Source organism: Rhipicephalus microplus, chromosome 1 (genome assembly GCF_043290135.1).
Source record: "Rhipicephalus microplus isolate Deutch F79 chromosome 1, USDA_Rmic, whole genome shotgun sequence".
NCBI lineage: Eukaryota > Metazoa > Arthropoda > Arachnida > Ixodida > Ixodidae > Rhipicephalus > Rhipicephalus microplus.
In genome coordinates this window covers 101277759-101291939 of record NC_134700.1, presented here as the reverse complement: position 1 = coordinate 101291939, position 14181 = coordinate 101277759, and the positions used below count along the sequence as shown (strand labels likewise).

General features: G+C 46.6%; 1 protein-coding gene across 1 annotated transcript in view; it reads left to right on the top strand.

The window, feature by feature from the left end:
• The window catches only part of LOC142796244 (uncharacterized), an 88593-nt gene that overhangs the window by 59651 nt on the left and 14761 nt on the right, over positions 1 to 14181 (top strand). Inside the window, exons 5-7 of the mRNA XM_075886440.1 lie at positions 801 to 1019; positions 1971 to 2120; positions 2490 to 2634. Coding sequence (XP_075742555.1) covers positions 801 to 1019; positions 1971 to 2120; positions 2490 to 2634 — 514 coding nt within the window. The remainder of the gene's footprint in view (positions 1 to 800; positions 1020 to 1970; positions 2121 to 2489; positions 2635 to 14181) is intronic.

The window sequence follows — 14181 nt, the reverse complement described above, 5'->3', positions numbered from 1 at the left end:
GGGAAGTGGTCTACATCTGTGATGTTTTAAATATAACTCCGAAAAAGGAACTTCCTTTACATTCCCTGAGTATCGGGTTTTTAAAAGTAGAAAAAGAGGATGGACTGCCTCTTGATCATATAATGCTGCTTGACCTCCACTGTCTCTGGCGGGCTAGAATGGCCGGTTACTACTGTGTCCCTGACAGGCGTCTTGCTCGCGGGCTTTTCCGTGAAAGCATTGCTAATACGTTGATAAACAACAAGACTTTGTTCAGAAATGGCTCTCCAGGGTTGAACCCCTGGTAAAGCTAAAGGAATTTTAGCATTGTATCCACTAATATTTCCGCGACTGCCTTGTAATCCCTTCTGCTGTGTATATTATTGTTTATAGCGACCTATATTGATGTTTGTACGACGCTTGAAACCGGTAAAAAAGAAGAAGAAAAAAAAAGAAAAACCATTTCGTTGGCTCAATGGTCAACGCCTCGCATTCACGACGCGGAGGTCTCACGTTGAATTGCGCGCACTGGAGCCTTTTTTCTGCATTTTTTTCTTGCGTTTTTATATATACAGATACGTATACATATACAGTGTATGACAATGACGCCAACACCGGCGGCAAAATCCAGTCGAGATTGTTCTTATAATTGCTATCGCAATAAAAGAAGCCCTGATTACTCGACTGTTTTTCGAATTCTACCTTGAGGGACGATGTTAGGCTTAAAAGTTCGATCACAATGTCTGCGCCATGTTGTGCATGGAGGCGCTGAGCGTGGTGTCCGTTCACACACGGCAGGTGGCCGTTTCGCCCACCACCAGGCGTATCCTGGCCTGCCGGCTCGGCTTCATGGATGAGCAGGAAGGCGCCGAGGAGGACGCTGCGCAGCCCTCCGAGAACAGCGAGGCCCAGATGGTGGCTGAGCTGCGGGACGCCCAGAGGGAGACGCGAGAGCTCACCGCCACGCTTGAGCAGCAGTACAGAGAGGCTGACGAGGAGGTGACCCGAGCGTTCGAGATGTCTCCACTCAGCAACACTAGGTGAGCAAGAACCAAACTTCTGTCTTTTAGAACGTCAGCCAGAACATCTTAGCCTGGCGCCATATAATACCCGTTTACCATGCCAACTACCACAATCATATTCTTTGTCTCACGCTAACTGCTCTACCAAAATAACTCTCTATAAACAGCGGTAGAGATTGCACGTTTGTTTCACTGAAAGTATCAGTACATGAGCTATTAGCGTCTTTTTTGCTCTCAAACTTCGGTATCAACTATCAACCATGTATACTTACCGCTCTGCACATATTCGTTCTGTTAACATACAACCCTCCCACGCAGCCTGTTCTCTGCTGCCAAGAAACTGCGAAATGAAATGTGTTTTAGGGGCGAAGCTTTTTATGCCATGTGTCGTTCTTTCCTGCATAAGTAACATGTAGCTACCTCTAGTTTATGACTTGCTCAATAGATGGCGTTGTGTGTATATGTGTTTCTGAATATTGTAACTAGATCGTGTCAGCGGTTTTCACAGTATCTCCATGGAGTGAATAATGATGAGTGGGGCGAAGCGTCTATCTGTTAATTCGTGTGTCTAATCGGCCATGCATCCGTGTTTCTGTCCATCTGTCCGTGCGTCCGTGCTTCTGTCCTTCCGTCTGTCTATTCATCCGTGCCTCCATCCGTCCGTCCGTGCTACTGTTCATCTATACGTCCGTTTGTGCGTGCGTGCATGAGTCTGTAATTCTGTCCGTCCGTCCGTCCGTCTGCACGTCCGTCTATGCGTCTGTCCGCCCGTCCGTGCTTCGGTCCCCGTGCCTCTGTTCGCACATTCATCCGGACACATGGACGGGTGTACTGCCCTGCCACTGAATATAAAACACTTTTTGTAACATTCAGGGTGTGGCAGCTTGCTTATCTGTGCCGAGTATTTTGACATTTGTGAAGGAACGCACTGGTGATGTTTAAGGAAACCTTCTTGTGACGGTCGCACAGGTTCACCTTCTCAAGCAACGTTGAGGAAGACTTTCAAGCATCCTGGCAAGGAGACGAGCGAACGCGCCGGCCTCTCCTGGCTGAACTCAAGCAGATCGACCACAAGTTCGAGTCCAAGATCAAGGACATCGACAAGGCACACAAACTTGAGTGAGTGGGAGGAAGCCACCTCAACTCCTTTTCAGTTGACGCTATAGTACAATATTCGCCTTCACGACGTCACCCAGCTGTAATATAGGTCATAATCTTGGCTCTTTCTGAATATTGAATAAACTTGTTTTCAGTCTATGATGCATATAAGCTGTGGCAAGGCCAAAGGCAAAGCTTCCAAGCTATAATCCTGCATTTTGTAAATGTAAACGTGCTTGGAACTTGTAAAGAGAGTGGCCCTCTGTGAGTTGCTCCTTGTAGCTGCCTTGAAGCTCTATCATATATCTTGTGCACATTTTGGCACATTGACATTTTGGCACACTGACTTGTGCGCATTTTGGCACATTTAAATCGGCTTTGACGACGCAGAGAGGAGCCGGCTGACTGGAATGCAGACGACTATGCCGTTGTGAACCACGTGCTCGAACAATACCCGAGCAACTTAGGCAACCGGAGAGCGCTTATCATGGACTGGCTACGCCGACACTTCAAAAAGCGATCCATCTTGGACATCGTAAGTAGCAGCGGCTATTATTCATTTATTAACACGTAATTGATTCATGCCATGGCCCACCAAGGCGTCACTGACGTCTATTCCATCAAATAAATTATGCTACTAAAATTCAGATGAACATATGACAGAGCATGACGAAAAAGGTTTGATTAGTAGGGATAACCTATCCTGAATAAGCCAACCAGGCATGGGGTTGTGCACGGGTATTCATCCCTAAGAGTGACCGCTTAATTTTCTGTAAAGGAAAAACCCTGGGCAACTTATCCCACCTTAGCATTGATGAAATAGTTGAGCAAGAACCGCTGCTGTGGGAGACAAAGAATTACTGCCGCATAGTACCTACCGGCAAAATTAGGTCAGGTATGAACAGTCAGGCATTTCTGTGATGACGCACACGATTTGCTTTCATGTGTACCGATCCCCATGACGGAGTGACCAACGACGTTTTCGTTTATTTATTTATTTATTTATTTATTTATTTATTTATTTATTTATTTATTTATTTATTTATTTTCCTGACGGAAAGCAAGGTGCTGTTACCCAGTGGCTACATCCAATTTTTCCCCTAAATATATAACTAAGTAGTGGCAGCCATTGCAAGAAGCTAATTAATCGTAACAAAGTAGTATGTGTGTTTAATGACTGGCGCAAGTATAGAGCACATCCGAATGTAAATGTGAATGTGGTGGCTAAGGCTAGTTAGGAATTCATGACAGTATGCTTCCAGCGCGAAGACGACAAAGCGTTTAACAGTGCAGTGTGGCATCCTCTTTCTTATCTGTGTGTCCTCGCGCCGGTAGTTTACTCTCAAAGTTTCAGGAACTCAAACACCAAATACTTGAAAAGGTGTAAAACAATGATTATGATAGTGATGTTTCTGTAGATTATGGGGTTTGTATTTTTGTAGAGAACCACTACAAATTTACATACATTCAGACAGTACAAAACAGTGAGAGCAAATAATGAACGATCATAGAGGGGGGAAAGTAGAGACTACAAGTTACGTATTTAAGAGTATACGTTCAAGTATAGACGGGTTATCATGGCTGTCAAACAATCTATTCGGCAGAGCATTCTATTCTATGCATGCGCCGTGTTGGCCTGTAACGTGGCATTTCAAGGCAGCCGAAATGCTTGCTATACACAGGCTTATGTGCTTCGATTTAGGTGCCCCTCAAAGAACCCCAGTGGGTCGAAATTTCCGAAGCAGTTCACTACGGTGTTTCTTATACTCATTTCGTCTTTCGGGACGTAGAACCGTAACAAGTATTACCACTCCTGTTCAGCCATGCGAGTCAGGCCCATAGCCAAACCACTACAAGTAGTGCGGGTGCCCTAGGGCTTTCCCCAGCTTAAGTTTTTACGAAGGGGGTGTTCTACCAAAAAGGAGTAATGAAATAGCTGTTTTCCTAAAATAGTCGAGGTCTTCAGCTAATGGGCCCTCTACGAAAAACTAGTCTGGCTATGGGCCTGGTGCAAGTGTAAAAAACAGTATTTAAATGTGTTGTTGAAACAGTACGCGTTCCTGTACTATGCATGGCCCCAATCTTTGAAAAATAACGTGGCGTGTTTTATGCGTATTTTTTCATGCTTTCCAGAATTTCTGAAAGTGCATCGATCTACTTGTGCCAAGAACCAACCTGACTAAAATCAAACGTGGTCAGACTATAGACTGCCCTACAGTGTGCACTCCCGCGGCACTCCCACCTTCAGAAATAAGTGTACAGCACTCAAGGATGGAAAAGTGACAATTCGGGGTTGAATAGCGCACATACTGTAGCCTTCATCGTCTTCGGTTTGGGTCATATCGACATAATTTCGACTCGAACGTGTACACCAAAGGTCGCACAATATTGAGATGCCACATCCATTGCGAATACAAGTCGTTATATTAACAAATTCGATGTTACCTTTGAATCCGTGAATAGTGTACAGTCGCACTCAATATGGGTCGCAACACGCTGGCTGTGGTTAAAGTGACCTCAAGCCTTAACAATCTAACCAACAAACGTTAAATTTGTGTGCAAAGTACCACCAATCGATAAAGTTTATTACACCAATAATTTTTTTTCTATGTAGGTGCCACTTTGTGGTGTTGGTGCCATTTTAAGTTTGAACAGCGTGTCGCAACTCACATTGTGCGCGAATGCATATGCGCGGGACTCAAATGCTACACTTTGGCCTCCCTCTATTATCTGACTGCGCCTCCTCCTCCTTCTAAATAAGGAAGCCGGTGCACAAGTTCAAACGTGTGTTGATAAGAGGTGTTCGCAATGCCACCTAGAATATCAGGCCTGCTCACTGCCGCCGTGACGCCACTCGTTATGTCCGATCGAGCGCGCGTATGGAAGTCTGTGAATCCATTGCCACAATCGTCTACCGATAAAAGAGAAAGTGTTCGCGGGAAGCTTTAGAGACGATAGTCTTTCATGGGAAACTTCAACGCACAAGTTTTTGTATGTCTGTACATTTGTCTGTTCGTAACGATATCCCAAACGCCACCAAACGATACCCCAGACGGCCAACCCATCCACCGCACCCACCAATATTGCTCAAGTTTTAGCGTTCATACATGTGCGATTGTCGATTAAAAAGCAGTTAATGCACATATATAAGGCACCATACTAACATGACAATATTTTGTGTGTGCGTTTTTATACTAGCATACAGAAGTAATTCTAAAGAACGTAGCGTTTATCACGCTACGCTGATAATGCAACGCAATGCTCAAAAAGGCAAGTGTTTTCAACGCTTTGCTAAGACGACACGGTGGTAGCACCTGCCCGTCGCTTTGCATTTTGCACCTTATCGCCTCCAAAAAGGGCGCACACGCGTTCCTCAGTTTTCGAAGATAACTGCCAGATAGCGCTTGTGTCTAACGTGTCTCAATGCGCTTGTCCGCCTTCACTGCAAGAATCGAGACTGTCTAATGGAGCGCTTCCAAAATACAATTCACCAATTTTTTGCACAGAATATTTAATAAACGTTTTGTTCACGCTCTCCAGACGCAAGACTATCGTCTTTCGACGACATTTGCAGTGAAACATGCAGATACGGGGCCATCTTTACATGCTGAACGGCTTTATCCTGCCTTTTGGGTAAAAAAAAAGGGTACGAATTTAAGTAATGTATTGTACATTAAAGCATTTGGAGACTCACCTGTGAGCCATTTCTTTCACAAAAAAGCGGAAAATTGACGCTATTGAACACGTGGTCGATCTAAAAGAGTGAATTTTATGGACCGAAAAATTGACAAAATAAATACCGTATATTTTATTCATTTTATGCTTTAATGCACACACACACACACACACACACGCAAACGCACACACACTATCTAGAGCTTGCAAATAAACTGTCCCTACTCATTTGCACAGTTTCTGCAGTTTCATTAGTACTCTTCCGAACATGTGTCTTCATAGCCACGTAGTTATTGAGGAGAGTGTGTGCTGCTGCCACAAGTATGTTATTCAGCACAATATCAGGGTGATGACCAATGCGAGAGAAAACAAAGTTTTTCGTTTACCAAAAAAATTGTCTTGTGATAGACACAAGGAGCGCCTTTTTCTTATTTGCTCTGGCCCCTCTCGCAGTGGTGCGTAGTTGGTCATATAAATTAGGGCCTGAGAAAACTGTTAGTACTGGGCCTATAGTAAACGTGTAGCCCCCTTGGGCACTTCTACCACACTGGCGGTTCTTTGGTGGGTATATTTTTGGAAGTGGCTCCTAATTATTCTAGCTTGAAGAAGAGATTACACACCTGAAAACCAATTTAGAAAGCGCTTTACCATAAGTGCCTACGCGCATCTAAATTTTAAGGAAGAGGAGGAGGAGGGGAGGAGAAGGAGAATCGAAGGAGGAAGGACAGGGAGTTTAGCCAGTTCTCAGACCGGCTGGCTACCCTGTGCTGGGGAAGGGGGTAAGGGGAATAAAAGACGAGAGAAAACAGGCATTGAAGGAGAGAGCAAAAAAAGTAAGGATAAGGACAACAGACAATCCACGACGCTGCTTACAGTCTGTCTCTAAGACCACTCGCACGCAAGATGCGCTACACGCTCTTAATTCCTTGCGTGCAGAGGACGGTCTCGGCCAGTGTCCTAATACCCTTTCTTCCGACAATTGGCGATTGTCTAGTTTATCTAAAGCTTTCGACAGTTCTTTTCTTGGTACGCTGAAGCGAGGACACTCGCAGAGAAGACGAGAGAAAGTCTCTGCGCAGTCACAAGTGTCCCATGTCGGGCTGCTGGCCATTCCGATTTGAAACGAATAAGCATTCGCAAAGGCAACCCCTATCCACAGACGGCACAAAAGTGTCTCCTCAGCTCTGGTTATTCCTGATGGAAGACGGAGCTGTAGGTGTGGGTCCAAATTATGAAGGCGGACGTTGGTGAATGCCGGTGAATTTCACTGAGCGAGTGTCAGTTCGCGTGCGAGTGATTGAAGCCTTGCAGCGGCATCCGTTCTTGATAATGGTATAGCTGCACAAGGGGCATCATCATGAGCAGATCGGGCTGCTTCAACTGCACGGTCGTTTCCATCGATGTTGCAGTGGTCTGGTATCTATTGAGACGCTATGACATGCTGTTTCTCTATATCCCGGTGATGAAGCAGTCTTATTTCAGTGACTAGCTGTTCATTTGGTTCATGACGATACGGCGAGGCAATGGCCTGGAGGGCTGCTTTGGAGTCGGAGAAGATTTACCATGTCTGCTGCGGTTATTCAACTAGGAACTCCAGAGCAGCACGAAAGGCAGCGAGTTTTGCAGCCGTTGATGATGTCAGGTGCGATGTCCTGAACTTTACCGTGACGGATTTCTCCGGAATTACCACTGCGCCTGTTGAGCTTGCTGAAGTAACCGACCCGTGTAAATGTGAATGTGTCCACTGTGTTTCTCATGCAGAAACAGCAATGTTGTTTGTTTTAAAATCAAATTTGCCAAATTTTTCTTCGTTTGCCTTCCGGGGATAATTATCCGGGCTTCCAGTGGATGTAGACACCACAATGGTAACGACAGCCTTGCTGCGTGCGTGAAGTTCACGGGAGTCACTGTGCCATGTAGGGCGATAATAGAGCAGAACGCAGAGCGTGGCCTAGAAGTTGGAAGGGAGGCGAGGTGATGCGATTGAATCCGGGTGGCATGTCTTATGTGCGTTCTTAAAGCATCGACACGAATGTAGGTTGTGATACGGTGTTCATGAGCGATTGCGACAGTTGCTGCTGAGGATGCGCATCTCGGAAGCCCGAGGCATATTCTCAGTGCTTGAGCTTGTAATGACTGGAGGATGCGTACGTTTGTTATGCGGGCCTTGCCAAGCACAGGTAAGCTGTAGCGCTTGAATCCAAGAAAAAGTGCAGCATACAGTTGAAGCATGGCTCGTACAGATGCACCCCATGATTTTCCTGCAAGAAACCTTAGGGCGTGGGTGATCATGGTCAGTTTCTTCATGTGAGCGATATGAGGGCTCCAAGACAAGTCACGATCTATTATTACTCCCAGGAAACGGTGGGTCTTTTGATAGCTGATCGTGTGTCCCGCCCCGCCGCGGTGGTCTAGTGGCTAAGGTACTCGGCTACTGACCCGCATGGCGCGGGTTCGAATCCCGGCTGCGGCGGCTGCATTTCCGATGGAGGCAAAAATGTTGTAGGCCCATGTGCTCAGATTTGGGTGCACGTTAAAGAACCCCAGGTGGTCGAAATTTTTGGAGCCCTCCACTACGGCGTCTCTCATAATCATGAAGTGGTTTTGGAACGTTAAACCCCACATATCAATCAATCGTGTGTCCATTAATTCTGATGCGGTATGGCGTCATTGTCTTGCGCGTGGGTATTTCTCAGATGACAGCTTCAGTCCTCGTCCTTGAAGGTAATTTGACGTCAGTGTAGCCGCTGTCTGAAGCCTGGCTCGTACGTGTAGATGCGTGACCCCTGATGCCCAGATGCAGATATCGTCCACGTATATCGACAGATGTACAGAGTGTGGCAGGACGACAGCAAGGCCGATGAGCGCAAGGTTGAAAAGTATGGGGCTTAGGACCCCACCTTGAGGTACACCACGATAAGTATTATAGTACCTTGTTACACCATCTTCTGTTTGAACGAAGAAGGTTCTGTCTTTCAAAGGGCTGTATATCTATTGGTAGACGCGGCCCCCCAATCTAATGTTGCCCAAGGCGTCCAGGATTGTTTCATGCAGTACATCTTCATATACACTCTTAACATCCAAGAAAAGCACCACTGATAATTTCTTTAGGCTTTTCTGCTGTTGTACATACGTGACAAGGTCAACAACATCGTCTATGGAAAACCGTCCACGTCGAAAGCTGGTCAAAGCATCGGGGTATATATTGTTATGTTCCAGGTACCACTCTAGGTGACTCAGCACCATTCTCTCTATCATCTATCAAAACAGCTGGCAAGCGCGATGAAGCGATAGGAGGCCATGTCCAGAGGCGATTTGTCTGGTTTTATCTGGGGCACAAGACGGCTGCACTTCTACAAAGGAGGAACCAAACCGTTGCTCCACGAGTCATTGTACACAGCTAGAAGGACATGCCGAGCTGTTTGTCCTAGGTTAGCAAGGGCAATGTAATTGACTCCATCGAGTCCAAGAGATGACGAGTGCTTGCATGCTGCCAATGCTGCCTAAAGCTCCTCTAGAGAAAACATATTGTCCACCCGAGTGTCTGTGGATAACGGCGCGTTTCGTAGGTTACTGACGGTGATCCCAGACCCCTTGTTGGCAACCATGGCGCAGAAGTCTTCTGCTACATCTATTTCAAGTCGGCTTTGGTGGAGAGCAAGGCATTTGAACGGGCGATGCTGTTGTGGCAATGTTCGTAGGCCACGGATTATTCTCCGTATTTGCAAAAGAGGTTTGTGGTGATCGAGCAACTCGCATAATGACTTCCATCGTAGCGATTGTAGTCCATTGATTCGACGTTGAATCTTCTTTGGTAGACGTAGATGGATTTTGCGCGCCAATAACGACGTCCGGCGCGACGACGGATTGCTCGCAGTCACTCCAACTCCACTTCATATTTGCAAAAATCTGACAAAGGTCCACGAATAAACGTTGCCTCTTGGATATCGGCTTTCATTATAACTTCTAGGCTTTTAAGAGAACCTTCTTGGTTTCCTTCGCATCACTTTTCTGTGGATGACCTGTACTTTGACCAGTCAATTTGTGAAGAGGAAGCGATCTGCGACTTGCTTAGCCACTTGATCTTTATATAGGTGGGGATGTGATCACTGCCATAGGTTTCATTGTCCACAAACCACTGCACCTTGGTACTTAGGCTACTTGACACAAAAGTTGGGTCGAGACAGCTACTATATGTCAGACCCCGTAAAAACGTAAGAGTGCCGTCATTTAAACAACATAGTTGGTGATCAGATGCAAAGGAAGACACATGTCTTCCCCGACGGCCCATCTTCTGGCTTCCCCACAGCGGCCGGGTGATGGGCGTTAAAATCACCAGTAATAATTCATAGCGCAGGTGTCGCTGATATAATGGCACTTCATCTTGCGGGGTCAAAGCGGCCTTAAGGCGAAATATATACTGCGACTAGCGTGGAATTCATGTCCTTACGCTTAACTGTAAGGCACACGTATTGGTTGCTGTCATCCGGTGTTACTGGATGCTCAATATATGTGAGTTCGCACCTGATGTAAACAGTGACCTTGATATTTTCGTTACAGGTTGCAGATCTGAAAGCTTCGTATTTGGATAGTCGTATAGCATTGTGAAGGCGTGGTTCACAAATGGCGATAATTGGTAACTGATTCTTGAATGCAAAAGGCTGAAAATTCGAAGTGCGGGGTTTAAGGCTTCGGGCATTCTATTGAAAAATTGATGCCTCTTTCTCTTGATCACGAAAGGGCTGCACTGAAGGAGCCATGGTGCTTCTCTAGACTTGATAGCACCGGATACACAGCATCCAATATTTGAAGAGCGCTGTGAGCAGCCTGGAGTTTGAATATTATTCAGGAAGACTTGAATGGTCTTCATGTCGATCTTAATCACGTCTATTACTTCGTTATCTTGACTGTCGCGAATTACTCACTATGAAGTAGTTTTCAGTGGGCGATGCTGCGGCTTTACTGGCAGTGCCATCGACGACAGCGCTGGCCACGCGTCAGGGTCAATGATTCTTGAGTCTTTCTGAGGATGCTTGTTTTTGGCACTTGTTGGTGCTTGTGGTGATGAGTGCGTGGTATGGGGTAGTGGTGTATCTCTGGCCTTGGCGGAAGGTGTCCTAAACGTTCTCCTGTGGCGCGAACGCCGACGTCACATTTTAGCAGCAGGCTCCCTGTGGGTGGAACCGTCTCTGGCCATCTGCCTCAGCACTTGCATCTCCTTCTTCACATCTGGGCACTCCTTTGAAGGTGCATCGTGAGGACCTTGGAAATTGCCGCATTTGAGATTTTCTGCTTGGCAGGCTTCTGCGTTGTGCGACTCCGAGCATCGGGAGCACGCAGCAGAATATGTGCAAACAGCGCTCACGTGTCCCATTTTAGAGCAGTTCCGACACTGAAGAGGTCTTGGCACGAACGGCCACATTGTGTGTCCAAAATGCCCAACTCTTACTTGACATGGAAGACTGTCAGCCTTGAAAAGAAGTTTCATGCATCGTGAGCTCCCGAGACGGCGGACTTGCAAGATGATAAGTAGCTTCCGTCACTGGTTTGATTAGAGTTAGAAAATCAATATCGCTGATAGAAGTGACAACGTCGTATATAACACCTGCCCTTGAGTCCTTGCCATCTGGTATGTAAGACCGTACGTTCACGTTCCCCAGCACATTGACTTTGCTCAATACGTCGAGAGCAGTACGTTGCGTAACGTCTATCGCCAGAATGTTCTTGGGGCCATTGATTCTCACGTCTGTTATTTTTCCTGGAACGAGCGCCTCAAGTGACACAGACGTGGCTTGTCGATTAAGCCGGTTCATGCTATCAGTAGCATTCAGCGGGACAAACAAAAAAGCGTGAACCGGCAGCTCTTGCATATTTGTCGTGGTCTTACTTTGGGAAGATGTCGTAAGTAGCCTCCCCTTCGCCTTGCGCCTTGCCATGGGCACAACGACACTTTCATCAGAGGTCTCAACACTAGCCATAGCGTATATTAGCGCGTCCTCACTGTTGGCGCCACTTGGATGGCCGGAGCGCTTTCTTAGAGTCACCACAGACGACGTGGAAGGTATGGGTGGAGGCCCTGGTGATCCTACGTCCTATTCCACAGGCAAAAGAACGGCGTCTTCCACAAGACTGAAACCAGCGGTCCACTCAGGACCACAATAATACTGCAATGACATGACTTGAACACCGGCAAGAAAATACTATGCACAAAAAAAAGTTCCATCTCTTTTTATCAACCAAGTGAACACAAGTAATACAAGTCCACGACACTAAAGTTGCGATATGTTTATTGACCCTGAAGAAAAAAAACACCTGTTTTAAAAATGTTCTGCTGCGCATGTTTAATAATTTAATGGCAGGGCCTACGCCAACAAGTCAGATGCAAACATGACACTTTTATTTTGGAGAAAGAACGGAACCTGTTGGCGATGGAGCCATTGGAAGGACTTAAAAACATGCAGTACGGACACATGTACCTTCGGGTCACGAATAAAATCGATGTCGACGTCAGGTTGATGAACGACACTCACCCATTTCGTTCTTCGATTGTCCTTAGTAAGCTTGAACACTCGCATCATCGGTCCCATTGCCGTGACAATCCGACACGCAGCATCGCCCAACCGTTTGGATTTCCAGCCAAACAGATTTCGAATATCCAGTGCACAAAAGTTCACAAAACGCATTACATATCCACGCTGAAGTTCGCGGACACAGAAAAATATGGTTCTCTTAAGTCGCCAGTAAGAACACTAGCACGCCACGAAAACATTCATCGGGCTTGGTAGTCCATGCCTGTCGAGCTACGAGAGCAAGCTTAGGCACGTCTGTGGAGCAAAACAGACTGGTCAAAACGAAGTGACGTCAGAGCCCGCGGCCAACCAGTGAGCAGGCCTGAAATTATCTAGGTGGAATAGGTTCTGCAGTTGCTTTCTATTCAGATGGTGGAGCTCATGAAGCGATATTGTCGCGTAACGACTCAGATAGCAGAGAACTGTTATGAAACCTCGGGGAGACAATCACGGCTCGTGTGAATTTAGGGTCATACGAAATTTTTTGGGGGGGGGCCGACCAAGGCCCATTGGCTTGCAATGGTAATGTTGTTCGGCTGTTGCGAGCCGATTTTCGCACCATAGCGTTTTCTATGAACGTACCATACCACGCAGGTACGAACCTGCAGATGTGGCCCGCGCTGCCACGGAAGACGCGACAAGCACGCGCTGGAACTCAAGCATGGCGCGCGGCACCGCCAATTCGTCAGAATAAACATTCAGTTATACGCCTCGTAGCCTTCGAGATTTTGCGTGCGCAATTTGGAGGCCCCAATGTGCCTTCGTGTGCTTTTGCGTTTAATGTACAGATGGTATACTGACATCGCGCTTTCTAGAACGCGTCAACGCGTGCTGCTGTCGTTGTGTTTATATGTGCCTACGACCTCGACGCAAGCCATTTTCTCGCACATCATGCATCCTATGAAAGGCGGACGAGGACCTAGAGACCAAGCGGGTGGTCTTGAAGACGGAGCTACGGGCCTCACAATGTTAGCACGCGTGATTGTTTGGGACGCGCGCACGTGCCAACAATCCGATTGTGTGGGCACGGCCGTAAAACTCGAGAAACACCCCCAACATCACCTGAGTTAAAAAAGTGATAACAATAAATGGCGTCTGTCATAATCATTAGGTGGCTTAGGGACGTTAAACCCCACATATTAAAAAATTACTTCGGCTCTAAAATATTTAGGCCTTCCTCTATTGCGTGCAAAGCGCTTGTTGAGCTACTTTCGCTTCAGTGTTCTATACGGAATACCGCTCAAAGGTTTGAAAATGGTTACTAGCTGTCGTAAGGGGCGACACACCTGGTTCATTAGTTACACACGCGCGTACTGGCTGTATATTAACAAGAATGATAGTTCACGTCCAAAGAGTTCACTGGCAATCATTCAGAGCTGTTTGTCATGTTGCTGCAGCCCTCAAAAACAACAAACGAAAACGCACGCCAGCTTTTCTTTCTTTTTTTTTAGGGGCGAAGCTCTTTATAGCAGCACCCGTTCGTCCCTCGTAGTCGTAGTAGTAGTCATAGTGAGTAACCAGTCTTACATTTTGACCTACAAGATGGTGCCGGTGAGAGATTTCTTCTGTGCGTTGTTGAACAATAAAAAATTCGCAGCGTGCGCGTTAACTAAAAGCCGAGTTGTCCTGTCTCTCATTCCCCCTTAGTAGCCATTGGCATGTACATCGAGCACTATCTGACAAGAAGGGGTTGCTACGTTATACTCGCTGGGCATAACCTCCTTGGTTTTAGAAAGGTTTAGCGAGCGTTGAGCCGCAGTGCCATGCATACAGTGAAGTAGTATATGCCATGAACTCAAGGTGGGAAATAGACACGATGCGCAATCCGTAAGAAAGTG